We start from the raw sequence: 21,068 nt of genomic DNA, 5'->3' as shown, positions 1-21,068 counted from the left end.
TTAATTCCCTTTGTTACCCTTAAGTCATGCATGTAATTACAGTACTTATACTGAAATAAGGGATATTTTAGTATGATGCAAATAATTTGGGATTAACAAATGATGCTGATCATTTGTTGGATTACTGAATCTCTGAAAGAGATTAGTACGGTTTTTCAATGGCAAACACTCATTACTGAAACATGCAGTCTCATCTCCAAAACCTGCTCATCATTACCGTAATGCACCAATATAAAGGAAAAATACAATTTAAAACCTATACTTTAGCAATGTTCACTTAATGTAATAGTGTGATTTTGTTCTTTATCCAAATGTGAACATTAATCAGACAACAGTTTTCAGCTGTGCTAACATAATTACAAAAGTGTGTTCTAATGATCAATTAGCCTTTTAAAATTATAAACTTGGATTAGCTAACACAACGTGCCATTGGAACACAGGAGTGATGGTTGCTGAAAGTGGGCCTCTGTACACCTACGTAGATATTCAATTTTTTTTTTTTAATCTGCCATTTCTAGCTACAATAGTAATTTACAACATTAACAATGTATACTGTATTTCTGATCAATTTGATGTTATTTTAAATGGATAAAAGAAAATAGCTTTTCTTTCAAAAACAAGGATATTTCTAAGTGACCCCAAACCTTTGAACGGTAGTGTAAATATAATAATAACAGTAATGAGATAAATGAAATACTTTTTAATAATGACATTTTCAATATTTGTATTTTCAGTGTTATGTTTAACTCCGGCCTTTTCATTAAGTAAGAAATGTTTTTAAAATATTACACATTGATTTGTTTAACTTTTTTGGACTTGGTAATGAGCAGTAATGAGAATTTTTGCGTTGGTACTGGAAATAGTGGTAAAATGAATAATATCTGATCAATAAATAAAAAGTATGAAATTGATAAGTACTCTCAGTGATCAAAGAGGAAATTGTGAAAAATGACACTTGAAAATTGTTTTGTCAAATGTCAATTTTGTGAGAATGACCTTTCTTTTTAGGACAATGGTAGAGACTTTCTTGTAGGTCTGGTTTGTCCAGAAATATGTGGTGTATAAAACAAACTGTCATAGGTCTATTTCTTGTTTTACAAACTAACTTCCTCACAGTGACTACACCGTTTGCAAATTCAATGATGCATTACAACTAAGGATACATCAACCTCAATCTTTCAATGACAGCCAGGCCTATTGTGCAGGAATAAGATGGAGTATCCTATATCCACAATGTGCCAAATGACTCATGCTTACTTTTTTCACTCATATAGCTTCAACCGAGTATAATGAAACAAAGGTAGTGTGTATAATGTACGGTTTACAGACCATTATGTATAGGTCTAAAAAGGGCCTAAAATTGCCACTTTATCTCAATTTTCTTAAATATGGTTTATTTTACAAATGTAAAAAGCATATCAAGCATCCTTCCCCCCCCAAATATACTGAACAAAAATATAGAAACGCAACATGCAACAATTTCACTGAGTTACAGTTCATATAAGGAAATAATTCTTTAGGCCTTAATCTATGGATTTCACAAGACTGGGGAGCCAGGCCCATCCAATCAGAATTAATTTTTCCCGTACAAAAGGGCTTTATTACAGACAGAAATACTCCTCAGTTTCATCAGCTGCCCAGGTGGCTGGTCTCAGACGATCCCGCAGGTGAAGAAGCCGGATGTGGAGGTCCTGGGCTGGCATGGCAACACGTAGACTGCGGTTGTGAGGCCGGTTGGACATACTGACAAATTCTACAAAACGACGTTGGAGGCTGCTTATGATAGAGAAATTAATATTAAATTCTATGGCAACAACACCGGTGGACATTCCTGCAGTCCGCATGCCAACTGCACACTCCCTCAAAACTTGAGACATCTCTGGCATTGTGTGACACCTGTGTAATGATCATGTTGTTTAATCAGCTTCTTGATATGCCACACCTGTCAGGTGGATGAATTATCTGGGCAAAGGAGAAATGCTCACTATGAGGGATGTAAACAAATTTGTGTACAAAATTTGAGAGAAATAAGATGTGTGTGTGGAAAATGTCTGGCTTTTTTTTTTCAGCTCATGAAACATGGGACCAACACTTTACATGTTGCGTTTATATTTTAGTTCAGTATAAGTTTCTGTGAGAATTGCCAGAACAATCTGAGATACCAAAAATATTTTGGGCTATGCAACCATGGAATGGCCTATATTGACCATGAGAAAAGACTGCTACTGTACAACAATGATTGAATTGAGCCCCTAGTGTAGTCCTACACACAATTAAAAACCAGCTTTAAGTCATCAAATGTGATGACACAGTCCAGCCCTTTCCTGCCAAGTACGCTGTGTGTTTTTCATAAAGTGACAAATGTCCAACTGCCCTAACAAAATTCACAATATTGTTAACAGACTCCATCTGCTGGTCATGTCAAATGGGCAATGTCCTCATGAGTCATGACCAAACGTTCTTGTGTCAGATTACATTAAAATATGAACGGCTGCCTATTATTTAGTGTATCTGGTGGAGAGGAAAGAGTCAAATTCCAAATGAATTGGTCCTCTTACCAAAGGAAAACTCGAATCTGGACCTCGAAACCAGCCCAGTTCCACTGCTGATTTTCATTCATTCTTCCCTCTAAACAAGGACTGATTTAGACCTAGGAGTGGACGCCACACAACTCTGTGCAGTGGGTGCAACAGAAAACCAGCACTATTAGTCTGGACCTCCAGGCTGGGATTCGAACACCCCTGACCTATAGTCCTGGAGACCCATAGCCATGCTGACTAGGCTAGGAGAACCGCAATGCTAGCTAATAAATCATTGGCTAGTCTGATCATTACTATCTGCATTCCAGCTGAGCGATAGTCGTCGATAAGTAGCTAGTGTAAAGCATTCCAGGCAAATGTTCTACTAACCTGTGCTTGGCGATAGCCTACCTACTTTGTCCTCAATTCAGAAGAAAATTGTATCTTGTAAATGTGTGTCCAGTTGCAAATGGTTCTCGATAAACCAGACAATTCAGAAAAATATTAAATCCACATTTTGCACTGAGTGAGCAGTTCCCTCACCATTTCACCTGCCAGACATGTTGCATTTCACAACATCTTTGCAGGAACTAGTCGTTTCTACGCCACGTGGCCATGGCCACGTTTAGAAGTAGATAACAGCGCATCAGACATTGCGACCAAAACAAAGACACACGAAAGCTAAATGTTTTATTTGATACAAAATGTGGATTTAATATCTTTCCGAATATTCTCTGGTTTTTGGAGAACCACTAGCCCTTATTCATAAAAATCTATTCCATTGCATTACATTGAGCCATTGGACATCCCCTTTAGCCTTGTGATGGAAATGCTCTGTCTCAACACAAATACGCCTGGCATGCGATACAACTTTAAAAACACTTGGAACTTAACTTTCATATAGGCGAGAATTCAAATATATATATATATATATATAAATAATACTTGTAAAAAGATACAGTTAACTGTACGCAGTTTAGGAAAGTTGCACCCTGCTGTATTTTGAGAAACGCGATCTAGACGGAAATATAAAATTGAATGGTCCATTGGAAATGCAACTGCAAAGTGAGAGGTTGTGTCATAGCGAGGCAGTGTGTAAAAACAGCTGGGTGCTACTTTGCTAAACCGCACACAGTAAGCCTATCTTTTATATTTGAAAGATTATTTCTTGCTTATATGAAAGTTCCAAAGGTTTCCGAAACCTTAACTCTAGTGAGGGTTAATAACCTTTCTTAACTTTAAAACAGAGTGTTGGGATTGTAGTTCATTAATTTCTACATTAACTTTGTCCAACGAACCATGGCGGGATTAGTGCATACAAGTTAGTGGTATTCAATCGTCACTGCCCGCACCTGCTCGCCCGTCCAGCATCACTACTCTGGACGGCTCTGACTTAGAATACCTGGACAACTACAAATACCTGGGTGTCTGGTTAGACTGTAAACTCTCCTTCCAGACTCACATTAAGCATCTCCAATCCAAAATTAAATCTAGAATCGGCTTCCTATTTCGCAACAAAGCATCCTTCACTCATGCTGCCAAACATACCCTTGTAAAACTCACCATCCTACCGATCCTCGACTTCGGCGATGCCATCTATAAAATAGCCTCCAACACTCTACTCAACAAACTACATACAGTCTATCACAGTGCCATCCGTTTTGTCACCAAAGCCCCATACACTACCCACCATTGCGACCTGTACGCTCTCGTTGGTTGGCCCTCGCTTCATACTCGTCGCGAAGCCCACTGGCTACAGGCTATCTACAAGTCTCTGTTATGTAAAGCCCCGCCTTATCTCAGCTCACTGGTCACCATAGCAGCACCCACTCGTAGCATGCGCTCCAACAGGTATATCTCACTGGTCACTAGAGGTCGACCGATTAATCGGAATGGCCGATTAATTAGGGCCGATTTAAAGTTTTCATAACAATCGGTAATCGGTATTTTTGGCCACCGATTTGCCGATTTTTTTTTTATTATATATTTTTTTTTAACATTTATTATTATTATTATTTTTTTTTTTACACCATTATTTAACTAGGCAAGTCAGATTAAGAACACATTCTTATTTACAATGACGGCCTAGAAACGAGGGTGAACTGCCTTGTTCAGGGGGGATTCGTTTTTGCAACCTTCGGTTACCAGTCCAACGCTCTAACCACCTGCCTTACATTGCACTCCACAAGGATTAACAGGCTGACTACTTGTTACGTGAGGGCAGCAAGAAGCAAAGGTAAGTTGCTAGCTAGCATTAGACTTATAAAAAAAACTATCAATCTTAACATAATCACTAGTTAACTACACATGGTTGATGATATTACTAGTTTATCTAACGTGTCCTGCGTTGCATATAATCGATGCGGTGCCTGTTAATTTTCACTGAATCACAGCCTACTTCGACAAACGGGTGTTGATTTAACAAGTGCATTTGCGAAAAAAGTACTGTCGTTGCACCAATGTACCTAACCATAAACATCAATGCCTAACAGGAATATTTAGACTTAGCCACCCGTTAGATAAAATACGGAACGGTTCCGTATGTCACTGAAAGAAAAAAAACGTTGGTTTTCGAGATGATAGCTTCCGGATTCGACCAAAACAACGCATACAAAGTTGTATAGCGGCAGAATAAGATACCGGGTAGGGAGTGGTCTATTTCATTGCGTTTTTCACTCATCACGTTTATTCCGAAAAATATCTCTCCTCACATGTCTGTTTGCCTATGGACAAACATTAAGAATAAGCTACGTGGCGAGTTGATGCCTATTCGGCAGCTAGTTAGCTAGGTTTGTATGCATTGCTACTTTGTATGCGTTGTTGGTTGGCAACCTTTTACTTTAAATTTTTTGGGACAGATTCCTGTTGGAACGTTCCACAAATTATACCCACCCCTTCAAGCCTGTCAACTCCCAAGATTAGGCTGGTGTAACCGATGTGAAATGGCTAGCTAGTTAGCCGGGTGCACAATAATAGCGTTTCAAACGTCACTCGCTCTGAGACTTGGAGTAGTTGTTTCCCTTCCTCTGCATGGGTAACGCTGCTTCGAGGGTGGCTGTTGTCGATGTGTTCCTGGTTTGAGCCCAGGTAGGAGCGAGGAGAGGGACGGAAGCTATACTGTTACACTGGCAATACTAAAGTGCCCAAAAGAACATTCAATAGTCAAAGGTATATGAAATACAAATCGTATAGAGAGAAATAGTCCTATAATTCCTATAATAACTACAACCTAAAACTTCTTACCTGGGAATATTGAAGACTCATGTTAAAAGGAACCACCAGCTTTCATATGTTCCCATGTTCTGAGCAAGGCACTTAAACATTAGCTTTCTTACATGGCACATATTGCACTTTTACTTTCTTCTCCAACACTTTGTTTTTGCATTATTTAAACCAAATTGAACATGTTTCATTATTTATTTGAGGCTAAATTGATTTTATTGATGTATTATATTAAGTTAAAATAAGTGTTCATTCAGTATTGTTGTAATTGTCATTATTACAACAACAAAAAATAAAATAATAAATCGGCCGATTAATCGGTAGCGGCTTTTTTTGGGGGGGTCCTCCAATAATCGGTATCGGCGTTGAAAAATCATAATCGGTCGACTTCTACTGGTCACCCCCAAAGCCAATTCCTCCTTTGGTCGTCTTTCCTTCCAGTTCTCTGCTGCCAATGACTGGAACGAACTGCAAAAATCACTGAAGCTGGAGACTCATATCTCCCTCACTAGCTTTAAGCACCAGCTGTCAGAGCAGCTCACAGATCACTGCACCTGTACATAGCCCATCTGTAAACAGCCCATCTATCTACCTACCTCATCCCCATACTCTATTTATTTATTTATCTTGCTCCTTTGCACCCCATTATCTCTACTTGCACATTCATCTTCTGCACATCTACCATTTCAGCGTTTAATTGCTATAATGTAATTACTTCGCCACCATTGCCTTAACTTACCTAATTTGCACTCACAGTATATAGACTTTTGGTTTTCTTTTGTTCTACTGTATAATTGACTGTATGTTTTGTTTATTCCATGTGTTGGTGTATGTGTCGAATTGCTATGCTTTATCTTGGCCAGGTCGCAGTTGCAAATGAGAACTTGTTCTCAATTAGCCTACCTGGTTAAATAAAGGTGAAATAAATAAAATAAATAAAGACAGCATTACTATTTCTTTCCTATGTCATTGCCTACAAGTGTAATCGGGGATTTCTACTAGAGCAGCACTTTCTGGCCATCTACGTACTGTCACAGATGGAACAATGAACCAGATATTTCACCAGATGTATAAATGTGAAGCATCCAGTTGGCATTTCCACTCACTATATGTTAATGAGAGGAAGCCCAGTGGCCAGAATGCTGCTAATTTACTCATCGATGAAACATTTGATCTCAATACAGTTTTGTTTCCAAAACGATCTGCTACAAACAGAGTGGACCACGTTTTGTAGACTTTGCCCTTTGCCAAAATTTCAACAAAATGTGTATATATATATATATATATATATATATGTGTATATATATATATATATATATATATATATAAATAAAAGGCTGAATTGAGTTATTGCAAATACGCACTTCACGAAGTAGCCATTCCCAAACGGAAATATGCAAATACTTGCTAGAACATCCCAAAATAGGATATTGCTAGCTCATGCTTTGCTCTGCCCATCTCCTCGCTTGTTTTTATTTTGTTTAACTAGGCAAGTCAGTTAGGAAGAAATTCTTATTTACAATGACGGCCTACCCCGGCCAAACCCTAACGACGCTGGGCCAATTGTGCACTGCCCTATGGGTCTCCCAATCACGGCCAGTTGATATACAGCCCAGGATCGAACCAAGGTCTGTTGTGACGCCTCTAGCACTGGGTTGCAGTGCCTTAGACTGCTGCGCCACTGATTTTCTCCCATTGGAAACGACAGGCTGTGGTCCATCTTAGGTTATTAATAAAAATCTTTGATACTGTTTTTGCCTTTCTCAACGACAAAACAGTATGAAGATAGGCTAAAAACGTATTCTCCAATAGAAAGCTCCAATCATACTTGTAGGCGAAGTAATGACGACGTTGGCTAGCTAAGTTCATGAAGAGAAACGTCATCCGGCCTATCTCACGACGAACTGCGCATGATTACGTGTTCTCCGCATGAACTTAACAAGCCAACGTCGCCATGACATCGCCCACGAGTGTGATGGGGAATTTCTATTGGAGAAGCAGTTTGACGAAAATGAAAACGTGTCAGTTTGTCTCTTTCTTTATAACATGTTAAAATAATTAAGATATTAGCTCGAATCTACGTTGCATCTTCAGAGTAGTTCATCTTCTCGAAGGGAGAATGTTTCACTTCTATTATTCCGCAAAGCTTGATCTGTTTCGCAAGCGTTCCCGGAAGTCTCGCGATGTTGCGCCTTTGGGTTTAGAAACTGTGCATTCGTAGCTACTACAAATCAACTATCACGTAACGTTAGCACTTCGTACGTTAGCTATCTATTGCTTGAGACCACATGTCTACATATTATATGGGATGTTTTTTAGCCTCAACGTGATGGCTAGCTAGATTTGTCATAATTACATTTTGGGGGAAAGTTAACGTTAGCTGGCAGGCTAGCCAACAACGTGCTAGCTGGCCATTTCATAGCTATGAAAGCAATAAAACTAGTTACTCACTTGTCCTCCAATGGTGACATCAAAGAACACAATCGGGTTGTTGGGGTTAGAAGGCTGAACATTCATTGTTATTTATTTTCACGCACAAGTAAAACAATACGTGAAACTATTCAGTGGTTAACCGAAAGCATGCCATTAGTGAACTAATTCAAAAAGAACTGCGGTTCCTAAATCTACGGTAGCCGCGGGTGGACAATTACTACGGCTCACTTCCATGGACAAACATTACTGATTGCCCTCACTCAAGAAAACGTTTTTTGGGAGTACTAGTGTTATCGCGTCCAAATCAATAGAGTTTATAATCGACCCATAACTCTTCTCCTTGTACACCAGAGTACATAAATAAAAAAGCACAAAGTCAGAAATAAGTAATTGCTGAACATTTTATTTGTCTCAATAAAATATTACAAGCTCAAATTCATACAAAGCAAAGCATGCTCTACTTGGAAGAAAAAAAACAGAACAAAAGAGTGACTGCAATTAACATTCCATGGCCATCCTAAAGGACCATCATAAGGGGTTTATGAGGTGCAAAAACAGCAGAAGCTGCCAGACTGCATATGCCAATATCCTATGTGAAGTAGTGAGGTTTCTTTACGTTGATGCCATACTCAGACAGGGCAGGGGAGAGGTCCTCCATGGTCAATGTGTACTTCTTGTCCTGCTTTGGGAGAGAAGAGGTGGGATGACGTAGTGAGAAACCAATCAACAATACAGTCATACTTGTGCATGAATAATTCTGTGCAACTCATGTAAACAGTTAATGTGTTCATTCACTGAGATGTATAGCCTATGTTATGTTTCAATACCATCAGAAATACACCAACCTTTGTCTTGTTCCTGGAGCTCCCAGAGGCAGTGCCCTTCATTTTACAATGCTGCAGGGCATCGTTAGCAATGTCTGAGATGAATTTCTGAGCTGCTAGGGAGACCAAACGGATTCTGAAAACGATGGGCATATATAATGTTTACGTTTGGCGCTCAAATGAGTTGCTATAACTGGTGTAAAAGCTGAAAGATGGAGAGGACACTTTGCAGGTAAAGAGGTAAACAAGATGAGGCTTACATTCGCGGATCAGACGCCTCAAAGCCGGCCCGGTTGAGATAGTAGCCTGTCACTGCATCAGGGATCTGGCAAACAAATGGTTGGACTGAAGTCATTGTGATGTGTTTTGGTATGGTATTTTGTACCCTAGCATCACCACAATTGATACCGGAAGGACATTTATATGCTAAATATAAATTACTTAACCCAAATATGCAATATGTATACAAGTAAATTGACTGTCGACATCAGCCCAGGTAGGCGAAAAAAGTAATCTACATTTGTCTTCTCGTGAACTAATGTTACGACTTTAAAAAGGGGTATGACTCACTGTAGGAGTGTAGTCCTCCAATTGCATGAGAAAGTCAGCCAGTGGTGTGGTGGAGATTACAGGCTTCACATCGCCATTGGCAATGCCACTGGGAACATAGACACCGTTGGACACGGATGTGTCAGATGATGGCGTGGCCATGGTAGCCGAGGTTGGAGCTGAAACAAAAAAACATATAATGACATAGTTTAATATCTTCCTAAATGTAGCTGAGATGTTGATAGCCAAGGTCCAGCTCTGGGCTAAGCAATGGACTGTTCCACAAAGCAGCAAGCAATGAACGTGCTAGATCTAAGATGGGTTTCAAGATTTGTATAGTGCTATATGATGTGTGGGCTACTGTACTTAAAGAACTTCAACAGTTCTGAGTCACTTTTGATCTAGTTTGCTTAGCTAGTAAATAGCAGACCATTCATGTGTTGTGTAACCGTGTCTAAAGCCAGCTCATAAAGCTGTTTATAACCTCAAAATGAGTGGAAATACTTACCATTACTTATGGCAACCGAGGGGATACTGCTGACATTAGTTGCTGCATTGTTGTTAGTAATGCAATTACTGGATGTCGAGGAAATTGAATTAGAGCCCCCTGGTATGACTGGCTGTGGAGTATCAACGTTCATATTGGTTGCTGGCTGCACCGCAGTTCGCTTGGTAAAATAGACAAAATCAAAAAATTAAGTTAGCTAGCTAGCTATAGTGAAAGGGTTAAATTAACTGCCAAAAACAACCTTTTACAACAGTGTATGGGCAAATAGCGAAAAATAAAAAGCATTCGTACACTAATCGTGCTAGCAAACAGTGCGTTAGCTTACGAAATTGTATTTTCACGCCTTCCGTGTGCATCGATTTCAATGTCCGGCATAACCATGTCTTATCCTACTATTCGTTCCCCCCCCAGAAGAATGTGCTCAGATGCATCCACCGAATCTTGGATTCACTGAAGAAGACCACCGGTTTTTAAGGTAGGTAGCCTACTGTAGCCTATATTGTATGCACACGTTTGTAGAAAAAACGATAGATCTGAATTTCGCGTTTTTTGTACACGGTCAATGATAAACTCTGGCGTGAATAATGGTCGTTGTGTTTTTGTTGTTGAAACATTGCATCCACGTTTAACCTTTAGCCTACTATTGCTGATTTTTATATGATCATGTGACAGTCACTTTATCTTGTCATTAAAGGGAAACAACGTTCATGCTTTGTTTAAAAGATCGTCACAATTTATTTATCCTACGACATAGGTCTGAAATAGGTCTTGGTTCTATTTTTGAGGATTGACGCACTGCAAATCCAGCCTCTCCCATCATAGATTTTTACTAGAAACTATCTAAATTTCCCCATTTATCTGTGGATTAATTGTCGGATTAGATAACTCACGATTTTGTGTGACTCAAAATGGGTCACAGTTCTACAAAGATCCAGGAAAAATAGGACCCTGAGCATTTCAGGTAAAATAACAACCCAATGTTTATATCCCATGACAAATTAGCTAGCAACAGCAAGTTCGCTAGCTTAATATAGTTGGTTCAGAGTTCGTTCATGATATTATGATATTTCAACCTGCATGTCCTGATCGCGTCTGCTGTGGATGGACACAATCAACATGCGTGCCCGGTGTAATCAGCAAGTTAAAATCAGATTTGAAACCTTACCTTAACAACACTGCTAACCTTGAATGAAGACCAAAAACCTCATATTTGTTTGCATGAATTTTTACACCATGGCCAATTTTGACTTTGTGGCTGTGTTAACTAGTGACAACCTTGTTTAAACGAATACATTATTATTGTAAAATTAAACAAAGGAAGTACAACTAGGAAAACAAGAAATGAGTCATTCTTCAAATATAACAAGGCACAATAATATTTGTTTTATAATAATTTTTTCACCATGAAAATGATCTATTACACAAACCTCAGTCAATCTTAAGAGGATGTTCAGTCAACAAAAAAACAATAGCATTAAACATCATATACATCAATAAATGAAACATGGCTGGTTTGAACTGGCGTCTTTGTCATTTTGAAGCAGGGCCCAGAAAGACAGGATGGCATCACCTGTGGATGTCATTGTGGTGGGAGCTGGGAACCGTGGGGAGACATACTCACACTTTGCCTCCCTCCAGCCTCAACGCATGCGAGTAAGGCTCCCCAACATCTCTCTACATCTGATCTTGTCAATATTGACTGAAATAACTTAATGAGTAGACCATCTGATCTTAGTAAGATATAGGCTTTCATCCCTGCTAGGCTAAATCATTCATCACTTCTTTCCATCAGAATTGAAGTGTGCTACCGATTAGTAGCCATTCGGTCTTGACTAAGGTTTTACATAAAAGTCATGATGATGATTATGATGATAATAATGGAAACAATGATAACTCAAATTAATTGTAGGTCATTGGAGTGGCTGACCCCAGGAAATTTGCACGGGAGAAACTTCAGAAACAACACAGAATAGCAGATGTCAACGTGTTTGCTGGTATGAGTGAAAAATATTTAATTGTCCGTCCACATCCATTTTCTCCCTCTCCTTTTTGATATACGCTGGATTGATTATTTGGTAGCACTTCATTTGAACTATACGTCATAACAGCGTCATATTATCACAAGCATGTCATAACAAATAAGCTCTCGTGTCATCTTATGTCTCTGAATGTCAAGTACAAACCAGTATAATTTTACATGCATTGTAATCAGTTATGAAAAGTGTTATGACATATGTTACCTATATTCCTCTTTCCCAGATTGGCGTGGTATAGTACAAAGGGACAAGTTTGCGGATGCTGTGTTCATTTGTACCCCAGACCGCCAACATAAGGTAATAGTAGTAGAGCATACTTGTTACTCAAGTCATCAAATTTGGTATGTCACAGAATCTGAGCAACCATTTCAACAGAACTATTTTAGGATGCTCAGTGTCTAGTATTTTGCCCATTTATGCTACAGCAGGCTTAGATTGAGAATCCATGATGGCTGTTCTGAGTGAGTGTGCGTTCTTGTCTTCTTGCCAAGATCCCCGCTGTGGCACTGGCAAAGAAAGGCTACCATATTCTTCTGGAGAAGCCCATGGCTGTGAGTGTTCTCCCAACCCCTGTAAAAACGATGTATGTTGTTGTGATGTCTGATCAAGACAAGATCATTTCAGCTATCCTATACCAGCCCAGTACACGTGGTTTATACAATCAATCATATCTAGAGATATAGAAAGAGTGTGTCTGTGTCTGTCCGTGTTTGTTTTTGTGGGCGTGCAGGCGTGTGTAAGCGCAGTGTCAAATTTATATTTTTTCATATTAGGTAACCGCTGAGGACTGCACAGAGATTGTAAGAACTTGCATTCAAAATGGTGTGATGCTAACAGTGTGCCATGTCCTCCGATATGACCCTGTCATTCACAAGATAAAAGTAAGTGTATATTCATTTATTTGAAATATTACAGTATGTTTTGCACAGATCTGTGCTTTTTGCGTGGCAAATGTTTTTTTCACCCAGCATCATTAGGACAGTGGCTACTGTGATTGGATTTAATGCCCAATCAGAGCTCGAGCGAAAATATACCTAGTAACAAGGTACTCCTCGTGGGATAGAAGCAGTCAAATCAATCTTGAGAAGGGCTGCCATATAGTGTGTTTTTTTTAAAGTTTTTTTTTTAGGGGTGGATCAGCTTAATATTGCGGAAAGAATATTGCTTCCATCAATGTAATTGTCTGCATCATTTCCAATCTCCCATATATTTTTTGGTAAATATATATATCCATACATGCATGCATACATATACACATATATACATACACATACCTTTATAGACATACATACTTTTTTAAAGAATATACCTTTATTAATATTCCCCGCAAACCCTACCACCGATCCCCCAATTGGAGTAAACTAATAAACACTTCGGCTTTTACCTTCAATTTATTCATCTTATACACATTTTACAGACACAGTCTATTTTACAATAGTTCTTTTTTGTTTGTTTTTAGTCCTTCCTCTATTTCTGATGTCCATCTAGTTTGATTTGTATTTGTAACTGTGCTATTTCACAAAAAGTTCTGAACCTATATACATTTTACAGACCCCGTATGTTTTACATTGTTTATCTTGTTATTAGTCCCACCCTTCAGCTCCATTCAACCCCTCCCATCTATCTCTCAACATCATCCATTTCGGATTTCTATTTGCCATATATTTTTCAACTGTGCTGTGATGCTTCACAAAACAATTGAACCTTTCTATTCTCAAAGCTTCTACAGATTGTAAATTAAAAATAAACATTTTTGCTAAAATAATTATTATATTATTGATTGATTGTCTATGGCTTTTCAAATCACCCAGTATTGCTATCTGCAGCGTTAGTTCTAGGCAAATGTTGTAATTCTTCAGCCATTCCTGTACCTGTGACCAAAAACGAGCGGTGACCTGATCCTGTAGGTTCATGCTCTACAACATTCGCAGAGTACGACCCTGCCTCACTCAGGAAGCGGCGCAGGTCCTAATCCAGGCACTTGTCATCTCCCGTCTGGATTACTGCAACTCGCTGTTGGCGGGGCTCCCTGCCTGTGCCATTAAACCCCTACAACTCATCCAGAACGCCGCAGCCCGTCTGGTGTTCAACCTTCCCAAGTTCTCTCACGTCACCCCACTCCTCCGCACACTCCACTGGCTTCCAGTTGAAGCTCGCATCTGCTACAAGACCATGGTGCTTGCCTACGGAGCTGTGAGGGGAACGGCACCTCCGTACCTTCAGGCTCTGATCAGTCCCTACACCCAAAGAAGGGCACTGCGTTCATCCACCTCTGGCCTGCTCACCTCCCTACCTCTGCGGAAGCACAGTTCCCGCTCAGCCCAGTCAAAACTGTTCGCTGCTCTGGCACCCCAATGGTGGAACAAGCTCCCTCACGACGCCAGGACAGCGGAGTCAATCACCACCTTCCGGAGACACCTGAAACCCCACCTCTTTAAGGAATACCTGGGATAGGATTAAGTAATCCTTATAACCCCCCCCCCACCCCCACGCTCCCCCCCAAAAAAGATATAGATGTACTATTGTAAAATGGTTGTTCCACTGGATATCATAAGGTGAATGCACCAATTTGTAAGTCGCTCTGGATAAGAGCGTCTGCTAAATGACGTAAACGTACATATGGACAATACCAAAATAAATGATCTAATGACTCTGCCTCCTCACAGCAAAATCTGCAGAGCTGGGAAGATTGTATCCGCCATATATATAACATTCTATTAGTTGCAAGAAGTTTGTATATTAATTTAAATAGAAAAATTTGAAGTTTTGAATCCGGCGTTGTTTTGCGTATCAATTCATAAACCATGTGCCATGGAATGGGTATATCAAATCTCTTCCCAACTATTTTGCAATTTATATGGCACAGCTGTCAGTTTTTTGGTCCTTAAATGAAATTGGTATATGTTTTTATTTATCACACTTTTCTTTAACCATTTATGTTCTTTAATACAGGGCCAACATACAAGTTCCTTACTTTTTTCCCCTTCTACTTGCCTCTTCCATTTTTGTGGTAATGCTGCAATTAATTGGTTGTAACTTTGGGTAGAGCAGACATTTCCATATGTCTGTGTTAGCTGCATGTGTGACATCACTCCACCAGTCATATTTATAATATCATTCACTAAAATTATACCATATAGTGTGTTGCCAACACTTTGGAATTGACCCCACAGGTGCTGATGGACAGTGGAGCGATTGGAGACCCGGTCCATATTCAACACCTAGAACCGGTAGGGATGTATTTACAATACTGTGTCAATTTTACGTAATTTACATAGAGCATAGCCAGACCTGGGTTCAAGTGCTATTACGATAAAGTAATAATACTATTTAATTTATCTGTGTTTGAGCGATCTTGCCGTGCACAGTGGAACCAACAGAATAAATAAATAAACTTCACTTACTAGAATAGTTGCAAAACTGCAAAGCCCGCTCAACTAGGCTCTCCAGACAGGCTATAGCGAACGCTTATATTTATGGACGATTTCAAATAGTATATGAACCCAGGTCTTCGTACAGTATTGTACATTTGAATAGTGGCCTTCACTCCACTCTCAATGCAGCCTGCATGGGTTGAAGTATCTGCAAAGATTTCCATGGTTACTTTCTTCTGCTCTAGGTTGGTTTCTTTCACTTTGCCCACTCTTTTGTTCGAGGGAACTGGAGGAATGAGGCTGAGAGCTCTTTTGCACTTCTGGCCAAATCCTGCCATGACATTGACTTGATACATCACTGGGCTGGAGGACGAAGGTAAAGAGGCAATGTTTTAATTTTTTAAATAAATAAAATAAGTTAATCAACTAATTTATTTGATCGACTGACAGCCCTATTAAAAAAAGCTTGTTCTTCACAGGTGTTTGAAAGTGTCATCATTTGGATCTCTCAGTCACTTCCGCAAAGAGAAAAGGGTGTGTGGTCTTCTCATATACGTTTGGAAAGTATTCAGACTCCTTCACTTTTTTCACATTTTGTTACGTTACAGCCTTATTCTAAAATGGATTAAATCGTTTTCCCCCTTATCAATCTACACACAGTACCCCATAATGCCATATCAAAAACAGGTTTTTAGACCTTTGGCAGCAATTACAGCCTCAAGTCTTGGGTATGACGCTACAAGCTTGGCACACCAGTATTTGGGGCGTTTCTCCCATTCTTCTCTGCTGATCCTCTCAAGCTCTGTCAGGTTGGATGGGGTGCGTCGCTGCACAGCTATTTTCAGGTGTCTCCAGAGATATTCTATCGGGTTCAAGTCCGGGCTCTGGTTGGGCCACTCAAGGACATTCAGAGACTTGTCCCGAAGCCACTCCTGCGTTGTCTTAGCTGTGTGCTTAGGGTCGTTGTCCTGTTGGAAAGTGAACCTTCGCCACAGTCAGGTCCTGATCGCTTTGGAGCAGGTTTTCATCACGGATCTCCCTGTACTTTGCTCCGTTCATCTTTCCCTCGGTCCTGACTAGTCTCCCAGTCCCTGCCGCTGAAAAACATCCCCACAGCATGATGCTGCCACCACCATGCTTCACCATAGGGATGGTATTGGCCAGGTGATGAGCGGTGCCTGGTTTCCTCCAGACGTGATGCTTGGCATCAGGCCAAATAGTTCAATCTTGGTTTCATCAGACCAGAGAATCTTGTTTCTCATGGTCTGAGAGTCCTTTAGGTGCCTTTTGGTGAATTCTAAGTGGGCTGAATTCTAAGTGTGCCTTTTACTGAGGAGGGGCTTCCGTCTGGCTATTCTACCATAAATGCTTGATTGGTGGACTGCTGCAGAGATGGTTGTCCTTTCCGGAAGGTTCTCCCATCTCTACAGAGGAACTCTGGAACTCTGTCAGTGTAACCATCGGTTTCTTGGTCACCTCTCTGAACAAGGCCCTTCTCAACCGATTGCTCAGTTTGGCCAGGTGGCCAGCTCTAGGAAGATTCTTGGTGGTTCCAAATGACACAATCTTGTCTCGGGGCTCTACGGACAATTCTGTCGACCTCATGGCTTGGTTTGTGGGACCTCATGGGGGAAGTTATTTAGACAGGTGTGTGCCTTTCCAAATCATGCCCAATCAATAGAATTTACAACAGGTGGACTCCAATCAAGTTGTAGAAACATCTAAAGGATGATCAATGGAAACAGGATGCACCTGAGCTCAATTTCAAGTCTCATAGCAAAGGGTCTGAATATTTATGTAAATAAGGTATTTTTTATATTGTTTTTATTTGCAAAAAGATCTAAAAACCTGTTTTTGCTTTGTCATTACGGGGTATTGTGTGTAGATTAATGAGGGAAAAATTATAATTTAATCAATTTTAGAATGAGGCTGTAACGTAACAAAATGTGGAAAAAGTAAAGGGGTCTGAATATTTCCGAATGCACTGTAATCAGAAAGAAAGTGGTAGAACTATGTTTGTCTGTTTTGGACACTGAATGAACTCAAAATAGTTTTAAACAATGGGTTTGGCATGCCATTGAACAATAATACAGGCCCTGGAGTGATGACAACCATAGATACATACACATGAATGGATGTGTTACTTTAACATATTAGCATCCAAATTCCTGTACCATCTCAAATACTTTATATATCGTTTAGTTTTTAATATACTGGAATCACTGATTTCACAACTTTTTGGACCCTAACTAGGGAAAATATGGATCGGTAAGGAAAACATTACAGCAACAGCTGATACAACCTTTACACAGAGTCACTGTGTCAGAATAACAGTACACCACAGGCGATACGGTGGGAGAACAGATGCTGCCCCATAAGCCTGAGAACTGACTGTAACTAACTCCTGGTGATTCTTTGTCTGAAAAAACATAGCTGACAAAGCATTGCATCACACTCCCACAACCCCAGTTTCCTGCCTTACATCCACCTCTCCCGAAGCAGCTGACGTCCATGCTTTTACATTTGATTTCCACTTTTTAGTTACCTTCTAATCATACTGTATTCATTCTGTGATATCACTCGTTGTATTAATGTTTGTTTATAGATCGTTTTTCATTCTGTCAAAGGTACTCAACCCTCTTTGGCCCCTTTGGAACATAAGTCCAATGAGCTTCCATTTTGTCCTACATAGTATAATGGTGGGTTTCCAAAAAGCTTTGTAGCACAAAGATCATCTTTCGTCCATTGCCTACAACGGATTTGCTGTAGATGATGTGAATGCTACGACGCTTTCGGGAAACCCACCCTAGAATAGTCAAAGGTGATTCAGTGCTAAAGAGTTTTTCCTCCAGCCACCAGGTGCTGCAGACCGCTGCCTAGACTGCCCTGTAGAGGAATCTTGCCCATATTCTGCACGCAAGATCTACCTGGACAGAGTCAAACAGGTTTTTCCATTCATGTCAATTACATTTGATTTGTCCCACGGGGGGCAATTATTATTCAGGGCAAGCAGTGTAAATTAGAAGGCACATAGAAAATGACCGTGTGTGTGTGTGTGTGTGTGTGTATCTGTGTCAATCAATCAAATGTAATTATAAAGCCCCTTTTACATCAGCAGTTATCACAAAGTACTTCACAGTAACCTGGTCTGTGTGTCTCTCTCAGGGCTGTGTGGGCTGGCCCGTGTCTGTGATATGTTCCAGCTCTCTCCCAGACATTGAGTCTGTGACCGAGGCTCTGAAATCAGGGCCGTACGGTCGCTGTGTCTACCAGTGTGACAACGACGTCTGCACCAACCAGGTAAGACTGACCACCATCTGGCTAGCCGCTAGCGCAGAGAAACCATGCTTCGAAAAAGGGTTATCCTACATTTATACATCTACACTTATTATTTATTACTCTGTATTTCACCTTTATTTTAACAGGATATCTCCTTTAGAATAAGTGTCTCTTTCGTAACAGACCATTCCGAGTGTCAGAAGAGAGGTTACAGAATTGTAAATTATGTCCTGCACACTTTTGTTGTATTTAAATTAAGTTTATGCTTCGGTCAGAAATAATAATGATACAAGCATTTCACTACACCCGCAATAACATCTGCTAAACACATGTGACAAAGAAAATTTGATTTGATGGATTTGATATTGGCTCAAGTCGACACAGCTCTTCTCGCTTTATCTCTCTTCTCTCTCCTTGTTGTACCTGTGTGTACAGGTGGTGAACATGGAGTTTGAAGGGGGTCTTACAGCTGCTTTTTCCATGGTGGCATTTACAGAGGAGATATGTAAGCGGAGAACCACCATCTATGGCAGCAAGGTACTGTAGCACTCCAGTCCAGACACAATCTTGAATAATCCAAGATCAAGTTAAATCATTATGAATAATTAATTGTTGATCATTAATATGCCACCTGTGTGATTGAAATCAATGTGATATGATAATAAGATAGGGATATGGATTGAATAGAAAGAGAGAGATTATGAATATTGATTGGACACGCACAAACTGCAATAGTTTATTGACCCCGAATTTCTGTGTCATAGTTTATGAACTTTATCTCTCTCTGGAATATTTATCCTTATAAATAACCATCTGTATTTGTAGTAGCTGTAAAGCTAGAGCTGGATGTATCTGGCTACTGTCTGATTTTAGTACATAAAGATAACCTGCAAACATTTTCTTATCATGTAATGATTACATTGTTCCTATAGGGGGAGCTGTCGTGTGACGGACATGAGATTCGAGTGTTTGACTTCCTCACAGGGAGGGCCACCAAGCACACAGCTGAGACTTGCGCCCCAGGGGCCTTTGGCATGGGCGGGCACGGCGGGGCGGACTACCAACTGGTGGAAGCCTTCATCTCTGCTGTGGCGGTGAGTGCTGGGAGCCTGTGTGAATGTCAACATTGAGGGACAATATTTTTTTAAACTTCAGATCTGTGCTTTGACTTAGGCTTGTGTTAATCATACATTGATGTCGTGGAGCAAAATGTTATTTGAGTTATCTAGATCTTCGTTAGGATTCAATCAAACCCCATTGCGAAATTTACACTGTTGCAGTACCTGGTTCAATAGAATCACAAAATGGTATAGGGTGCTGTAAAAACTCTTAGCCTAACTCTTTACCTGAAGGGAGTATACAAAAGGCATTCATAACACCTTTAAAAAACCAGTCATGACACCTTTTGCCATATCATTCATAGTAACCTTACATTACACTCATGTGGATGGAAAAAATGTGACTCGTGTTTGCGTGTGTGTGTGTTGCGTACAGAGTGGAGATGCATCTTTTATCCGTTCCGGACCAGAGGAGACTCTACTGAGCCACAAGCTGGTGTTTGAGGCTGAGCGTGCTCGACTGGAGAGCAAGGTGGTGTTCTGTGGGACTGACCAGGACTAGACGTCTACATGAACGGTGACGTGAAGGGACATAATCATTTTGATCATCAACATTAATGATTCAACTCTAATGATTATGACAGAGCTCACTCACTCATTCATTAACATTATGAAGTAACTGGATATTTCATTTTACTGTATGTAATTTGTAGCTAGGCCTAGTGTTGAGATTGTTTAATTCTCAAGGATTGTTTCATGTGCACATTCCATAAAAATGATTTTCTTAACTAAATGTGATGATGTATGTACTGTTTGTCATGTCAGCAACTGTTTTTATGTGAGAAACTGATTTTCGAAGAATCAGATATTTAGCCAGTTTTCTAAAAATGTTGATTGTGTGTTTGTTCTAATATCTTGTATGAAACTGGAATCAAAGCCCCCTCGAAAGTGGTTTTGAAATTACACACATGTAGCCTATCTAAGCAAACATCTATAAATACGCCCCATGCACTTACCAAAAATGCCTATTTTGCCGTATTGTACTTTGCTCTACATTACTCTTCTTTTTTATTGTCATTAGCACAGTATAGATGATACCAATTCTTGCTCCAAGACGCTGCCAATTTGGAAAACCGAAAAAGACGATTGTGCTGATTTATTGTCGCGTTGAACCATGTTGCACGCCATTGTAAAAATAAAATGTCTTATCTGAATTCCGAGGCTGACATTTATTCTGATTAAAATTATTTATTTTATTCTACATCT

At 39.9% G+C, this 21,068-nt stretch overlaps 3 protein-coding genes across 13 annotated transcripts in view; 1 reads left to right on the top strand and 2 right to left on the bottom strand.

The window, feature by feature from the left end:
- ppih (peptidylprolyl isomerase H (cyclophilin H)) overlaps positions 1–8,352 on the bottom strand; it is a 40,163-nt gene extending 31,811 nt beyond the window's left edge. Inside the window, 1 exon segment of one of the 2 annotated variants that reach the window (NM_001141233.1) lies at positions 8,193–8,352. In NM_001141233.1, the coding sequence (NP_001134705.1) occupies positions 8,193–8,258 (66 nt within the window). In that variant the 5' untranslated portion in view covers positions 8,259–8,352. 2 annotated transcript variants of the gene reach the window in all.
- A 205-nt stretch (positions 8,353–8,557) lies between these two features.
- taf10 (TAF10 RNA polymerase II, TATA box binding protein (TBP)-associated factor) lies at positions 8,558–11,306 on the bottom strand. Of its 6 annotated transcripts, none has more exons than XM_014146196.2 (6): positions 11,221–11,306; positions 10,056–10,215; positions 9,569–9,726; positions 9,259–9,323; positions 9,020–9,134; positions 8,558–8,853 (listed from the first exon to the last, which is right to left on the bottom strand). In XM_014146196.2, the coding sequence occupies exons 2-6, from the start codon at positions 10,186–10,188 to the stop codon at positions 8,764–8,766; spliced, it is 561 nt and encodes a 186-aa protein (XP_014001671.1). In that variant the 5' UTR covers positions 10,189–10,215; positions 11,221–11,306; the 3' UTR covers positions 8,558–8,763. The 6 variants fall into 6 exon arrangements, with proteins under 6 accessions (XP_014001671.1, XP_014001670.1, XP_014001665.1 ...); XM_014146195.2 differs by having other exon boundaries at positions 8,558–8,856; positions 11,221–11,300; XM_014146190.1 differs by lacking the exon at positions 11,221–11,306 and adding an exon at positions 10,946–11,026 and having other exon boundaries at positions 8,558–8,856.
- zgc:154075 (4,5-dihydroxyphthalate dehydrogenase) lies at positions 10,248–21,016 on the top strand. Of its 5 annotated transcripts, none has more exons than XM_014145635.2 (14): positions 10,248–10,530; positions 11,597–11,708; positions 11,965–12,049; positions 12,315–12,388; positions 12,583–12,642; positions 12,865–12,972; positions 15,265–15,321; positions 15,711–15,841; positions 15,945–15,999; positions 18,318–18,410; positions 18,631–18,765; positions 19,180–19,281; positions 19,677–19,838; positions 20,239–21,016. In XM_014145635.2, exons 1-14 carry the CDS (start codon positions 10,481–10,483, stop codon positions 20,362–20,364), a joined length of 1,350 nt encoding a protein of 449 aa, XP_014001110.2. In that variant the 5' UTR covers positions 10,248–10,480; the 3' UTR covers positions 20,365–21,016.
- The last annotated feature ends 52 nt before the right edge of the window (positions 21,017–21,068 follow it).

This window comes from Salmo salar, chromosome ssa15 (assembly GCF_905237065.1).
Source record: "Salmo salar chromosome ssa15, Ssal_v3.1, whole genome shotgun sequence".
In the NCBI taxonomy this organism is placed as follows: domain Eukaryota; kingdom Metazoa; phylum Chordata; class Actinopteri; order Salmoniformes; family Salmonidae; genus Salmo; species Salmo salar.
This window is presented reverse-complemented; position numbering and strand designations above follow the sequence as displayed.

What these genes read in the sequence shown, in the direction of transcription:
- taf10 (XM_014146190.1), bottom strand. Translation starts at nt 11,011, where the DNA reads ATGCTCAGGGTCCTATTTTTCCTGGATCTTTGTAGAACTGTGACCCAT. An exon ending in CTCGGTTGCCATAAGTAATG is followed by an intron (nt 9,727 to 10,055) that starts GTAAGTATTTCC and finishes TTTTTGTTTCAG; the next exon opens with CTCCAACCTCGGCTACCATG. An exon ending in TGGAGGACTACACTCCTACA is followed by an intron (nt 9,324 to 9,568) that starts GTGAGTCATACC and finishes TTTGTTTGCCAG; the next exon opens with ATCCCTGATGCAGTGACAGG.
- zgc:154075 (XM_014145635.2), top strand. Translation starts at nt 10,481, where the DNA reads ATGCATCCACCGAATCTTGGATTCACTGAAGAAGACCACCGGTTTTTA. An exon ending in AGATGTCAACGTGTTTGCTG is followed by an intron (nt 12,050 to 12,314) that starts GTATGAGTGAAA and finishes CCTCTTTCCCAG; the next exon opens with ATTGGCGTGGTATAGTACAA. An exon ending in ACGACGTCTGCACCAACCAG is followed by an intron (nt 18,766 to 19,179) that starts GTAAGACTGACC and finishes CTGTGTGTACAG; the next exon opens with GTGGTGAACATGGAGTTTGA.